The following is a 13,204-nucleotide window of genomic DNA, read 5'->3' on the forward strand; positions in this document are numbered from 1 at the left end:
GCCGAAAGACGCAGCATTGTTTAATGGTTCATGCAGGCAATTATGAGACAGACTACTCACAAGCGAATCCTGTACCACTGGGACCTTGGCCAAGCTCAAATAATGTGGCTGTGTGTCTCTGTTTTCCCACCTGTTCAAAGAAAAGGGGGAACAGTGACACTGCCCTACCCTTGCCAAAGCATTCTGGGATCCTCACACAGAGAGGAAAAGTATCAATGATCATTTATTTAAATCCCTTTAACATGCACCTCCCCATTGCTCTGGCTGCATGTACGAGATTTACTACCCAGCTCCAGCAAACTACACAGGCTTGTTTCCAATCTGGGGAAGTCTAATGCAAAGGATCCAGTTGTTTCTCAGATGGGGGAGACGGGGGTACAGGACTCAGAATGGCAGGGCTTTGGGCAGTTCAGCAATTGTACACACTACTGAAATGTTCTTCTTCCCTTAGAGAGCTGTGTCCTGGCAAGGTGAACTGAGCTGCTGGAAATACAGCATGGAAGCAACCTGGTGGGGCACGGTACAATGTTCCACTCGTTTTTGCATACAGAATGCTTCTCAGCTTCTGGAAAACACCGACGTTGCAGTGGGTTTTTAAAACGCTGGTAAAGCTCGATCTACGGTGCTAAAAAAGGAACCCACCTCCTCCCATTTGCTGCAGCTCAGGCTGGACACAGGTCTCCCATTCCCAAATCCCCCACCTCCATTTACTTTGAAACTCCCCCAGCCTGAGGGTTATCAGTGATGAATATTAACACTGAGCATTTACATTGTGCAATGCTTCCTTGTCCTTCACGGCCCCGCGGTCAGCCTGGGAAACACCTGCCTTTTTACAGATGGAGAAGCTAAAGAGGAGAGGTTAAGTGATTTATCTAAGTCCATCAAGGGAATCGGCGTCAGAGCTGGGATTACAACTGAATCCTGTCTCCTGATGTACGACAACTCTCTATTCACCCTTCTGCAGCCAGCCCACCCGCCCAAAGTCTATGCCACCATGTGAACCCACAAAATAAGGGGAACATCCCCTCAAATTACTATGAAACTATAAAGCACGTGACCTAAGGGCACTGGAAATTAATCAATTTTTAAATTAATTTTGGGTGCATTTTATAGTCCATAAAAGCCAGTCTCAGGATTTGATTTTGATCACACTTGCACTGGTCTAAATCAGGAGTAACTGCATTGAAATCAATGGAGTGACACCTAACCCTGTGTAAATGAGGTCAGAATCAGGTCCTCAATACACATACAATAAACATGATTTCTGATACAGGAAAAGCATCCTAGAATGGTAAATACAGTTTTTATTCAGGCAATGAAACATGGAAAAAATATATTAGTAATCATTATTATAATCTCATTTGTGTGAGTATAACTCTTACAAATATTTACCTGACATATAAAAGGGAAATTATTGTACATATAAAATTTATGCAGATGGCAGTTACATACACTGTACAAAGCAATCCTGATAGTAGTCAACGCAAAGAGTTCTTCTTCCTGCCTCTGGGAGGGAAGAGACTGCACGAGGGATGCAGTGGAAACAGATTTGCAGTCAGGATGGTCATTAATTGGCACTTTACTGCAGACAAGAGATCTATTGCAAATGTACACTTGTAGATGGCAACATTAATAATTTTACAGGCAGGCAACTTTGACAGTTAAAAGGGATGGTGCAATTCTACTGGAAAAAAGAGAGAGATCATGCTTTGAACTTGGTGCATGGCCATTTGCAAGTTTCCGGGTATTAGCGATACATCTTGGCTTGTTCATCAGGGAAGGAGTTTTGTGTTCACAAGACACTTGTAAAAATTACTCAGCAAAGCTCGAGTATTGCCATTATCTCCCTGTACAGAGAACAGCAGCAACTTTCAGATCTTCCTGCAAATGCTGCTGAACGGCAAAAGATGGAGCGGCATCTTTGCAGACCTGAATAGAAGGGTCTTCAGATGATGAGCCAGTCTAGACCAAAGCTTTGCTTCTGGGTCTGGACACTATAAAGCAGCATACAAGATAAAACAGTCTCACTGATTTAAAGTTCCATACATCTTCCATTATATATAACTATAACCATTATATATGTAACTATAACCATATTATAGTTAATAAATCATTCCTTAGGAATCTCATTTGCCCAAATTCTAAGGGCATGCTGAGAGGCACAGAAATGGAACAACACTCAGATGATAGACACAGTGAAAGTGCAATCACTGGACTCTGGGGAACAGATACAAATGGGAAAATGCTCTCAACTCAGATTACTACTGATGGGGAGGAGGAGCTCTCTGCAGAACTGTCTTGCATTTCAGCTCTCTTACCTTTGGATGAGCAGGAGGTTTGTTAAAGATTTACTTTGTAATTTGCAAGCTACAGTTCTATAGAGATACTGAGACTCATGACTGTATTTTATGGAGTGGTGTTCTCTGGAGTTTAATAAAACCTCTCTGCAAGGACGCATCATCTCAGAGCAACGGAGCAAAACCTCACAGAGAGACAGCTCCCTCCAAACATGCTACAATTTGAGGAATCAGTCTCCCTGAGCCCTAATGTGCTGCATCTCCAGACTTTAGCCCTCAATAAGCAAACCTTTCCTGCTTTTTGCTTCTCTTAACACAGGTGGGAGTGAACATGAGTGGCATAGTATGGGGCATCATATCTGAGGGCAGAGATCACATCAAACGACTATTCATAACAAAGGAAGAGTGCACTAATGGACATAATTTAAATTTTTTTATGTGGATTTTTTTGGGGATGAGGAGAATCTGTGCTGTAACTCAAACATAAAAGGGGTTTTTATTAAACATGCTTTATTAAGAAAGCTCTTCTCAGTTCTGTGGCAATCTCTTGTTTATTCTTAGGCTTTTCTAATTGGGTAGTAGAATAATGTTTTACAAAACCTCAGATTTGGTTCTGGAGCTGCCAGGCAGGTTTTCAATGCCATTTGGTTACTATCTAAACCAGTGGTTCCCAAACTAGGGGCGCCGCTTGTTCAGGGAAAGCCCCTGGAGGGCCGGACCCGTTTGTTTACCTGCCGCGTCGGCAGGTTCGGCCGATCGCAGCTCCCACTGGCTACGGTTTGCTGCTCCAGGCCAATGGGGGCTGCGGGAAGGGCGGCCAGCATGTCCCTCAGCCCACACCGCTTCCTGCAGCTCCCATTGGCTGAGAACAGCAAACTGCGGCCACTGGGAGCTGCGATCGGCTGAACCTGTGGACGCGGCAGGTAAACAAACCGGCCCGGCCCGCCAGAGGCTTTCCGTGAACAAGCAGCGGCCCTAGTTTGGGAACCACTGATCTAAACTCTGCTACAACACGGACACTGTTTGCAGAAAGCAGCTCAGCCCAGGATCCTGGCTACTCTTTTATAACCATGTCTATGAACGGCTTTACTGAAAACTCAACATTTTGAGCACGTTGGGTGAAATTCACACCTGTGCAGAGGACTAGCCCACTCAGTACTACTCAAGTCTCACCACAATCCTAATGTGCGACATGAGTGGAGCATGGATCTTGTGCTGGAATTTTGCCCATTGTTACTAGGGGAGAGTTAAATGGATCCTGATAAAATAAAAAACAACCTGAAATTAGCGCCCAACTCAAAACTAACCCAAATTAACGAATAACTTATTTTGGGACCTGAAAAATACCTGATAACTCTCCTTCCCCACACAACTTTTTTTCCTCTACTTTTTACCCATCCCTGCTGGGGCTGGAAGTGGAGATGCCGAGCTCCTCCCAGAATGGTTGCTCTCAAATCTGCAGACCCCAGAGGTTCAGAGCTGCATCTCAATGTTTGACTTTTTTCCTAAACAGAACCTTTGGGGGCTCACCCTTCATTCATCTATTTGCCATCATCCACTTGTAGTAACATCTAGCTACCACCTGCCAAGAAAGATGTATTATTATTCAAGAATCACAACACGATTTAGGTGCGTTCTGGAAAGGGCTAACCTGGAAACGAGTGAGCTAAAGAGAATGGTCCTACTTCAGTCTGGCCACACCTAAACTATGGTATAACTTAGGGACAATCAATTATTTTTTGTCAAGGTCCAAAATTTCTTGGTTAAGGTATAGTCAAGGTCTAGACTCCAGAGAAAATATTTTTAAAAATAACAATAATAATGATAATAAATAAATTAAAAGATTCTGGCATCCGTTCTAAAGCATCCGGCCATCCGGATTTGGCTACCTCTGGTGTAACCTGATCACTGAGGTTGACAGGAAGAGGAGCGTCATGGCCGCATGCTCTCCTTTGTGGTTGGCTCACGTACTGCCTGGACAGAGGTGACCCATCTCCCTCTGAAGATTATCTGACCCAAGCTTTCCTACCAACATGCTTGAGAGCTGTGTAACTACTGCACATGGGGGAACAGCACAGGAACGGGGGGTTTCCCTTCCTGCCACCACAGAGAGCTCAATATTCGCAAAAAAGCTGGGGGTCCATATCCCACCAAGGGAACTACCCCTGGGCTAATTTCGGAGGGACCTTCTCCAGTGCACAGAAGGACACTACTTTAAAAGGGGGCATGCTAGACTGTTCCCATTAGCTCGTCATGTACTAGGGGCAGGTTGTCACCATCTTGGTCTTGTTAAATGTATAATAATGATCTCTATACAGAATACATTTCATAAAGTATATTTTAGAACTATGGCTCATACAGAAAGACGTGTGCTCTGCATGCTCCATGTTAGGAACCAGAAAATAGAATGGTTTGATTTTGTTATGAAATGGTAGCAGCCAAAAGGATTGCTAAACTTTTATATCTGCCACTAGCGAGGGCTCAGCTCCAAAACAGCAAATCCTTCCCTGGTTTGATACTTCACCACTATCCACCCAGGACTTTAAAATAGGACCCACTGGCCCCACACCTGTTGTCTAGCACAGCCCATGGTTTGTTCTGGAGTGGTGTCTGAAGGTCAGGACTGGTTTGCACAAAACCTCAGACAAATGGTTCCAAAGCATAATTCCCTGACCAAGAGAAATTAGTACGGACAGAGCAGTTCATACAGCTTGTGAGCATCACTGCTGTCAGGCTGGGGGTACTGCACCCCAGTGAATACCACATGGATGAGACCAGCTGCAACTCTGCAGGGTGGGAAAGCACTGCCAATGCGCAAACAGGTAAAACTCATTGCTAATGTTGGCTCATGCAACAGTATTCAAGTAAGGTACAAAAACAATCTACATACAGTTAAATATATGTCACCCTGCAGAACTTCTGGGTCTCTACTGCAGTATGAAAGGTGCTTCAGCAATTCTGCATTGGTGCAAATAAAGGGAAAATGCACACTACAGTTCCACTGAGTGGTTTGCTTGCATAGCTAGTATGATTCGGTTTCCTGCCCATTTGGACCTGCGAGTTTATTTAATAGCTGTTTGCAGCTGACTTTGCTTGTACTAGTTTCTGATTCTTTTAGTATTCGAAAAACTGCAAAGGCATTTCTCAGAGCAAGACACGGTCCAGAGCATTTTGCATCGTTTTAAATGGCATTCTGTATTGACTTGGAGAAAAGGATTTTAGGATATTCACCATATGCATAAATTAGGGCCTGCTCCCTTTCTTCTGCAGTCCCCAAAGGGAGAGGTCACTCCTCTAATCTCACAGCAGCATTTTGAACCAATAGCAAAGAGTTTTGCTTTGCATATTTTGAATTACTATTAAAATACTAATAATAAATATCAGGAAATGATGGTGCTAGAGGGCAGCACGGGGAAGTGGTACAACCCCAAGAGGAGCTGTATGAAGTATGTTACCAAATATGCACGCACACCTGTCTGGACGGAAGATCCAGGTGTGCAGCTGTGAGGAAGGACCTACCAAGGCTGAAGAGAGAGAACAGAAAGCCCTAGTGCAAGGACAATAAAGTGCACTGACCAAGGGTACCTCTGAACTGCAATCTGAGGCGTGACTGCAGCTCAGGCTGACATGGCTAAAGATAACGATGTAGATACGGCAGTACAAGCACACCAGGGTACCTACGTGCATTGCTGAAGCCCATGCTGCTGCATCTACATTGCTATTTTTACCCATGCTAGCGCAGGTATGTCTACCTGAAGGGCAATCACACCTCAGATTGCAGTGTAGACATACCCAGAGAGACACTTGGGCTTCCCTCCCCAGCTGCTGGCAGGTCATGGGATCAGGACTTGCTATGACATGTTACATGAATATACACTTGGACCAGCATATCAGAAATTAATCAAACCACTTTCAGGCAAACCATTTCACCTGTAGGATTAACCAATTAATCAAAACCACATGCTGTGGACGCCAGGGTGTGTGTGTGGGATGAAACTGAGCTGAGCCCTAAAAACCTGGGGCTGCAAACCCTTTGAAACGATCAGACTAGAACCCTTTGGGACACTTTGCCTCTGGGGTGATGGGATCCTGCTGCCAAGTGGGGCAGGAAGCTGTGTGCATGTGCTTTTCTCTGCTCAGGGGAGATTATTCCTGGAGAATAAGGCAAGGTACTCAACGTTACAAAAAAAACAGCCAAGTGCAGAGTGTTGGACAAAGGGTGGCGAGGCTCAGTCAGTCTTTCCCATCTTTGCAATCAGCTCGTCACAGATCTTGGTCAACTCTTCAATTTCTTGGTTCTGAAAGACAAACGGTCACATGGAGATGAAGAGCTGAAGTTCCCCGATGGCCACGTGTAACCAGTGAGTGATCAATTCCTGCCCCTTTTCCCACCAGTAATACAAATAAATCATCATCATCATAAAAGGGAAGGCACGGCCCCTCGGGGGGAGGGGGGAAAGGGAGGCAGAGCCAATCTGCTTCTACTGCTGACTCTCTGCAGGGCCTGGGATGCTATCGCGTGGCGTGCTGGGGCCAATGAGACTGCTCTGCAGTTGGCATTGTAGATCAGGGCATTCACTTCTGCAAACAGGATTATGGCTACTAATCCCTCTGTAACGCCATCCACTGCATTTCTAAAGCAGCTATCCTTGTAGTATGCAGGCACTCTGGCATGTGCCAGCTGAGTGAACGGCAGAGAAGCATGTAGAAAAAGAGATTCACTATCCGCGCTGATCCCCAGGAGATCTGCTCCCTAGAACGATGCCGGGAATCCGCATTCCAAGATAGTCCTGCAGGATCTGCTGTTTAGGCTGATGCTGGGGGATCCTAATCACAAACTATCGCTCTCCGGCTCTAACTGCCCACAAGCTCAGGTGACCCAGGCCCCTGTCTAGGAGCACAGTCCTGATACAGCTCAAGGCGAGTATCAGCTGGGACACACACTCTATGGTGCATGGGGGTTTAACAGCCGCATGGAGACACCCCGGTTATCATTTATCGTCTGGATTTCATGTCCCCAAGTGGACAGTGCAGCTGAAATGCAGCTGTTCCCCATAGCCACAGCAATAGTTCAGTGTGATGGTAAGTGGATAACAGGCAGAGATTTAAAGAACAGAATTTATATTCCTCCCCTCCTCACTCTGCCTGGCTCCGGGCTAGATTTTCTAAGACCTTCTCTCTCACGCCACCTGTGATCTGAGGAATGATCCCAAGATCAGCAGGAGACACTTTAATGGCAACTGTTTCCACTGAAATCAATAGCTAAACCAACAACGGGGGCGGTGCCCGAAGGGCCTTTACCTTCTGTTGGAGGGCTCTCTCCAGTGATTCCACCTTCATCTGCTCTTTGCGTAGCCCAGCATGGAGAGCTGCACTCTCAGCTTTTGCTTTTGTGCGTACCTGAGCAATTTCTTCATTGGCTCTGCATTGGGGTTGAGAGAGAGAGAGAGTGCGAATATTTATCGCATTGGCCACAGCCCCACAGAGTAACATGACACAGTACCACAGCGTGCAGTTATCTAAACACCTAACAGAGCAAAGGATAAAGTCACCTATTAAAGCAGCCAGTAACAGCTGCAGTTGCTGGGCTGGCTCCAGTTCTCCTCCATGCTTATGAGCAATAGATTCTGAGGCTGTGTCTACATGGGGAAGTTGCAATGGTTTAACTTAAATTGGCTTTTAAACTGGTTTATTTAAGATGGGGCAAACCCCTGTGTGGACACACTGCTTTCAGTTTCAGATCAACTTTTCTTGGGGTAGCTTAAGTCAACTGCAACAGGTTTAAGATGAACCAAAATAAGCTCCTTATACCAAAATCAGACTGTCGACACAGGGGTTTGACTGGTTTAACTACATCTGTTTAAATTCACACCTTAAGTCAAACCAGTGCTATTTTCTCATGTAGCCAAGCCCTGAGTGATGGGTAGGGGTTCTCTGCCTTCCCGCTTTAAGACCAAGAGGCCCCAGTGTCCCTGATATTCTCTGCCTCTGGACTTTAGGAAAGCCAGTCAGCATGTGCTGCCCCGTGATAACACTTTAAGTAGTAAGGATATCTCATCAAAATAATTGCCAATAATATTGTAAATAACTGGCTGCTTTAGGACCATTCTTAACTCACAATCTCCAATATTATAAGAGTGCAGTATCATCCAGGCCTCCTCACTATAAAAACACAAATGATAAGAAAGGTAGATTTGCAAACTCTGTTATGCAGATTGCTTTAGCCTGCAGGAGTTCAAATTCCTCTAAACAATGAGCAGGACCCTTCTCAAGGTTACAGATCCTTTCAAAGATTCTGGTCTGAATCTAATTTTTTATTTCTAAACCTGGCTGAAAGACTGAAATTAAAACTCATTCTTGTGTCTCCCAAAGTTCCAGACTCAGTCTTCATTCTCCAGAGCCCACATCTGGGATTCTTACTTGTCTAATTTTTCTTCTGCATGGATTTTCAGGGCTTGATACCGCTGCTCTTCCTGTTTGACCCGGGCTAAGTAATCCTGAGCACATTTTTTCAGAGCTTCTTCATTCTGGAAGATAAAAATTGCAAAAACAATGGTGACTAATTTGAAGCGGAGTTGAGCATGTCACAACTACAAAACTGACACCCAGATGGAAATTGAGGTTCACAACTTGGAAGTATTTTTTATTCTTCTGACAGATTGCTCATTTATGCTATGACCTTTTACTCTGATAATGTAAACAGGAGTCAGACCCAGTGTTTTTATAATGCCTTGCCTTTGCTCCAGCCCTTTGCTTGGATCCCTCTGCTACTTCTGATGTCTATTGTTCACAGAGTACAGGGAGAATGTGACTGTAAAATCTATAAAGAGGAACAGGCTCCCTGCTGCGATCAGCTCCAGCAGCTCTTATCACTGGCTTCCTGTGACATTTACAGCCAAGACAGGTACCCTGCTTATTCATCACAATGTTGACATATAAACAGGAGCACCAGAAACATCCTTCAACTGAGGGCAAGGAGTAGAGCTGGGCAATTTTTTGACTTGTTTTTGGTGAAAAATGAAGATTTGGTGACATTAAAACAATTTGCAAATTTGTGTCCATTTTGCCAGATTGTTTCAAATGAAAAAAATTAAAACATTTAGTTTCAACATTTTAAAAATAAACCATCTTGGTGTTTTTATTTGAAATGACTTTTAGCTTAGAAATGTCCTTTAATTTTATTATAAAAAATGCTCCGTATCAAACCAAAACATTCTGGTCAACCCGAAATGAATTTTTGTTACTTTCTGATTTGCTGAAAATTTCAAAAAATTTCATTTTCCATTTGACCCAAAACAATTCCGTCCTCTCCCGCCCCCGCCCCACAAGAAATCTTTGCCTTGCCAGTGTATTGAGAAATCTGTTATTTGCCCAACTCTACCGAGGAGCATTGATTCAAAGAGGCGTTGGGGACATAAGACGACCAGAGCAGTATTGGACAAGAAACAGTAATATCCTGTGTGCTTCTATAACCCCTTAACCAGAAACCATCGGACAGGACATCACACAGGCAGCACAGGAGGTACAACAAGGAAGAGGAAAGACCAAGAGAGTAAAGGACCTTCTTAAATCCTTCCAGAATGCCCTTCAGGTTCTCGTATCTCCGAAACAGATCCGACAGGGACCTTTCTACAGAGTTCAGGTCCGCCAGGGCCTGTTCCTTTTCCATTGTGAGCTGCTGAAGACTCTTCTGGGAGGCCATGTTTGTCCTCTGTTCATCTTCTGTGAATTAGAAGTAAATTATATTTACATCAAAACTCTCCTTTTCTGAAATGGAGACTGTTGCAGCCAAGGCCCCGCGGGGGGTCATTGCTCCAAATTGCCACGTGACAGCCCTGGCTTGGGTTCCAAGTGGGAGGGACTCTCAGGAGCAAGCAGGGATGAAAGCACAGCTGGCATTACTGTAGCGATCCTCACTGGCCAACTTGGGATGTTGCTGATGGCTCTTCCAGGGGAGCGTCTGTCAGCCTACCTTGGCTGGACCATACATCGTCGCGGTGCAAAGCCGGGGCGGGTGGGGGGGGTGTCTAATGGAGAGGAACCTCAGGGCTATGGGAACACGTGGAACCTCCCACTTAGAAAACCTCACGGTCATTTGTCAGGACGGAGTGAAGCTGGTCAGGGCAGGTGGTGGAGTGGGAATAAGGGATTCTGCTGCACGCTCCTTATGGAGGCCAGTCCTGGTTGTAACAGCAGATGGGCACTGAACTAGGGGAAGCTGATGAAACTGGGTACATTTTTCTCTGTGTTGTTACTGTGATCAGCATCCCACAAGCCATCCCGAGGCCACCAACTTCCTTACGCTAGTGACGGCTGCCACCCAGAGAGACCTTACCTATCATCTGGGCAATGGTCTTTTCATATTCAGCCACGATTTTCCTAGAACGAAAGGGGACAGGAGACATTTACATACAGTCTGGGGTTTTGTTTTTATCTGTGAAGCTCTGTTGCTGGCAAACAGAAGCTGGTACGCTGTTGCCAAGCACACTTCTTAAGGCTTTGGGAAACAAAATGACACCAGTCAGTTCCAGAGGCAGCCTGTGTGCACAGTCTGAAACTGTATGTATGTACTTTCCCCAGTATGCATCCGATGAAATGAGCTGTAGCTCACGAAAGCTTATGGTCAAATAAATTGGTTAGTCTCTAAGGTGCCACAAGTACTCCTTTTCTTTTTGCGAATACAGACTAACACAGCTGTTACTCTGAAACCTGTATGTGTAGTCACAGTCTAGATTATAGTTCTGATTCCTCTCAATCACCTCCTCTCTTCTCCAGTAATATCTGCCTTCAGCTTCCACCCAGCTGACCTGGCCTTCCCCTGGGCTCTCAGACATGCACAGTTAATAGGATTTTACTCTTGCTGCAAAGAAAATGACAGACTTGTTACAGTCTGAGCATGATGAGCTCATGGCTTGTAACATGTTCCATCCTGAGCATGGCTATCCATGTTATCTTATTACCACCAAAGCTAACTAAACCACAAGAGTTACAAAAGAAGAGAAGCATGAGCAGCATTTCAGTACCAAGCAATTCAGCACCCCAAAATCAACAGCTTTGCTTCAATATACCCCAGTGGCTGCAGGGAAAGTCCCCCAAGAGTCAGGCGTGATTTGATCTGTAGCTCTGTGTGGAAATGCTAGAGGATAACATGGGGGTGAACACCTAATTGCTCAGACCTGCTGCAGATTTTTACCTCATTTCCAAGACTTCTTGTCGGCTCTCTTCATATTTTTTCTTCCATTCATTTGCTTCGATCTCCTTAGTGATTATCTGCATTGTAAAGGAAACAAAATGCAAACTCTAACTCTCTACCCCCAGGCATTCATGGGCTGTCTTCCGGGATGTGGAGCCCTACAACCTAAGCTCAGCTTCAGACTGTGAACTGGGAATGCCATAGAGTCAGAGACATTAAATCCAATCACTAGCAATGCAAACCCCTAACATTTTGATATTAGCTGAAGAAAGCTCTTTAGAAGATTACCAGCAATGGGCAAAGATTTAATCTAGATTCCACTGCTGGCTCAAAACATTCAGAGCCTCTAATTGCAAACGTTTATGAAGCATTTCTGCTGAAAATTACATGCTTATGTCACTTGAAAAATAATTTTAAGTGGCAAACTTGAGGCATGAGGAGATGATTGCCCCAAAGCCTGCCACCGCATATCAACACAGGTGCTCAGCCGGGGGTGTTTTATGTAAGGAACCTGTGCAGATCTTAGGTAAATTCATGGCTATAAAACTCTCCCTTTTTGGAGTCTCGCTTTTGCCACAAGACGATGGAAATGTGAGAATGGTGGGGATCTGCTGCTATCTTCTTTGCAGGCACCTTCCGCATGCTAGGAGAATTGCTGGCCAAACAGTGGGAGGGGACCCAAGAGGAACAGAAAGATTACAAACTACAAAGATTCTCCAGCACTTGATGCTTTAAAATCCAGACTGGATGCCTTTCTGGAAGGTGTGCTTTAGCCAGACACAAGATTCTGGGCTCAATACAGGGTAATGGGGTGAAATTGTAATGGCCTGTGCTATACAGGAGGTCAGACTAGATCTACTGTTCCCTTCTAGCCTTAAACTCTAAAAACCTATGAATTATCCATCCCCTGTCGCACCGTGTCCACTGAGAATGTCACCCTGCAGCATCTCTGCCTCTCTGGGAGGCTAGCTCCCACATCCTGGATACACCTGTGATGCGGTGCACGTGGGGCAGCAGAGGTTATATTATTAGTATGTCGCAGTCCCTAGAGGCCCCAGTGGAGATCAGGGCCTCCTGGTGCTGGCTGCTTCACAAACACGGACTGAGATGAATTCCTGCTCCGGGTGTACACATTTTACTGCCCTGAGCAGGCACCAGCCCTGACAGTGCTGAGTCACCATTACCTCCTCTCTTATTAAAGTGAGCACGGCTGTTTTGTCAGATTCACTGAGGCAAACGCTTTCCAGAGGACTTTCACTTCCACTCGCTCTGGTCGTCATGGCTTTGTCCTTTGAGCACTGTCCAGAATCGCCCTGCGGTGACAAGAATTACCGCTCAATGATACATTCGATCTGCAGCTTTTCTGCCCAGCTGCCTGTATTTGGGGTATGTCTCCACATTCTCAAGTCCTTCCTCCAGGCGCCCACCCATCCTGTATTTGTACATTGAAAATTCAGAGGCCCGTCTCCATTGTGGGAAGGAAACAGTGCAGTGTCTGGTCTGGGTACAAGCCCTATCACTCCGGTGACGCCCAGTCCCCTTCAGGTCTCATTGTCTATTGAGCCAGTTCCACCCTCTGTTGAGGCTGGATGTGTGGTTCCCTCCAAAGTCACTTGAAAATGCAGCTTCCATGGGAGAGTGAGGTGGTGTCCTCCTCTGGATGCATGCTCTAGGAGGAGCAGGAGCTCACAGGATGTGTGCACGGTGAAAGGAA

General features: G+C 45.4%; 1 protein-coding gene across 6 annotated transcripts in view; it reads right to left on the reverse strand.

The window, feature by feature from the left end:
* Positions 1 to 3,067: 3,067 nt before the first annotated feature.
* The window catches only part of TACC1 (transforming acidic coiled-coil containing protein 1), a 151,183-nt gene continuing 141,046 nt past the window's right edge, over positions 3,068 to 13,204 (reverse strand). For 4 of the 6 annotated variants that reach the window (XM_073324733.2, XM_073324731.2, XM_073324729.2 and 1 more), the window contains exons 7-13: positions 12,675 to 12,803; positions 11,491 to 11,567; positions 10,633 to 10,676; positions 9,859 to 10,019; positions 8,718 to 8,824; positions 7,599 to 7,719; positions 3,068 to 6,595 (exon numbers count right to left, since the gene is read on the reverse strand). In XM_073324733.2, the coding sequence (XP_073180834.1) occupies positions 6,527 to 6,595; positions 7,599 to 7,719; positions 8,718 to 8,824; positions 9,859 to 10,019; positions 10,633 to 10,676; positions 11,491 to 11,567; positions 12,675 to 12,803 (708 nt within the window). In that variant the 3' untranslated portion in view covers positions 3,068 to 6,526. The remainder of the gene's footprint in view (positions 6,596 to 7,598; positions 7,720 to 8,717; positions 8,825 to 9,858; positions 10,020 to 10,632; positions 10,677 to 11,490; positions 11,568 to 12,674; positions 12,804 to 13,204) is intronic. The other 2 variants (XM_073324732.2, XM_073324730.2) reach the window with 1 other exon arrangement.

The sequence above is a fragment of the Lepidochelys kempii genome, chromosome 26 (genome assembly GCF_965140285.1).
Source record: "Lepidochelys kempii isolate rLepKem1 chromosome 26, rLepKem1.hap1, whole genome shotgun sequence".
Taxonomy (NCBI): Eukaryota; Metazoa; Chordata; order Testudines; family Cheloniidae; genus Lepidochelys; species Lepidochelys kempii.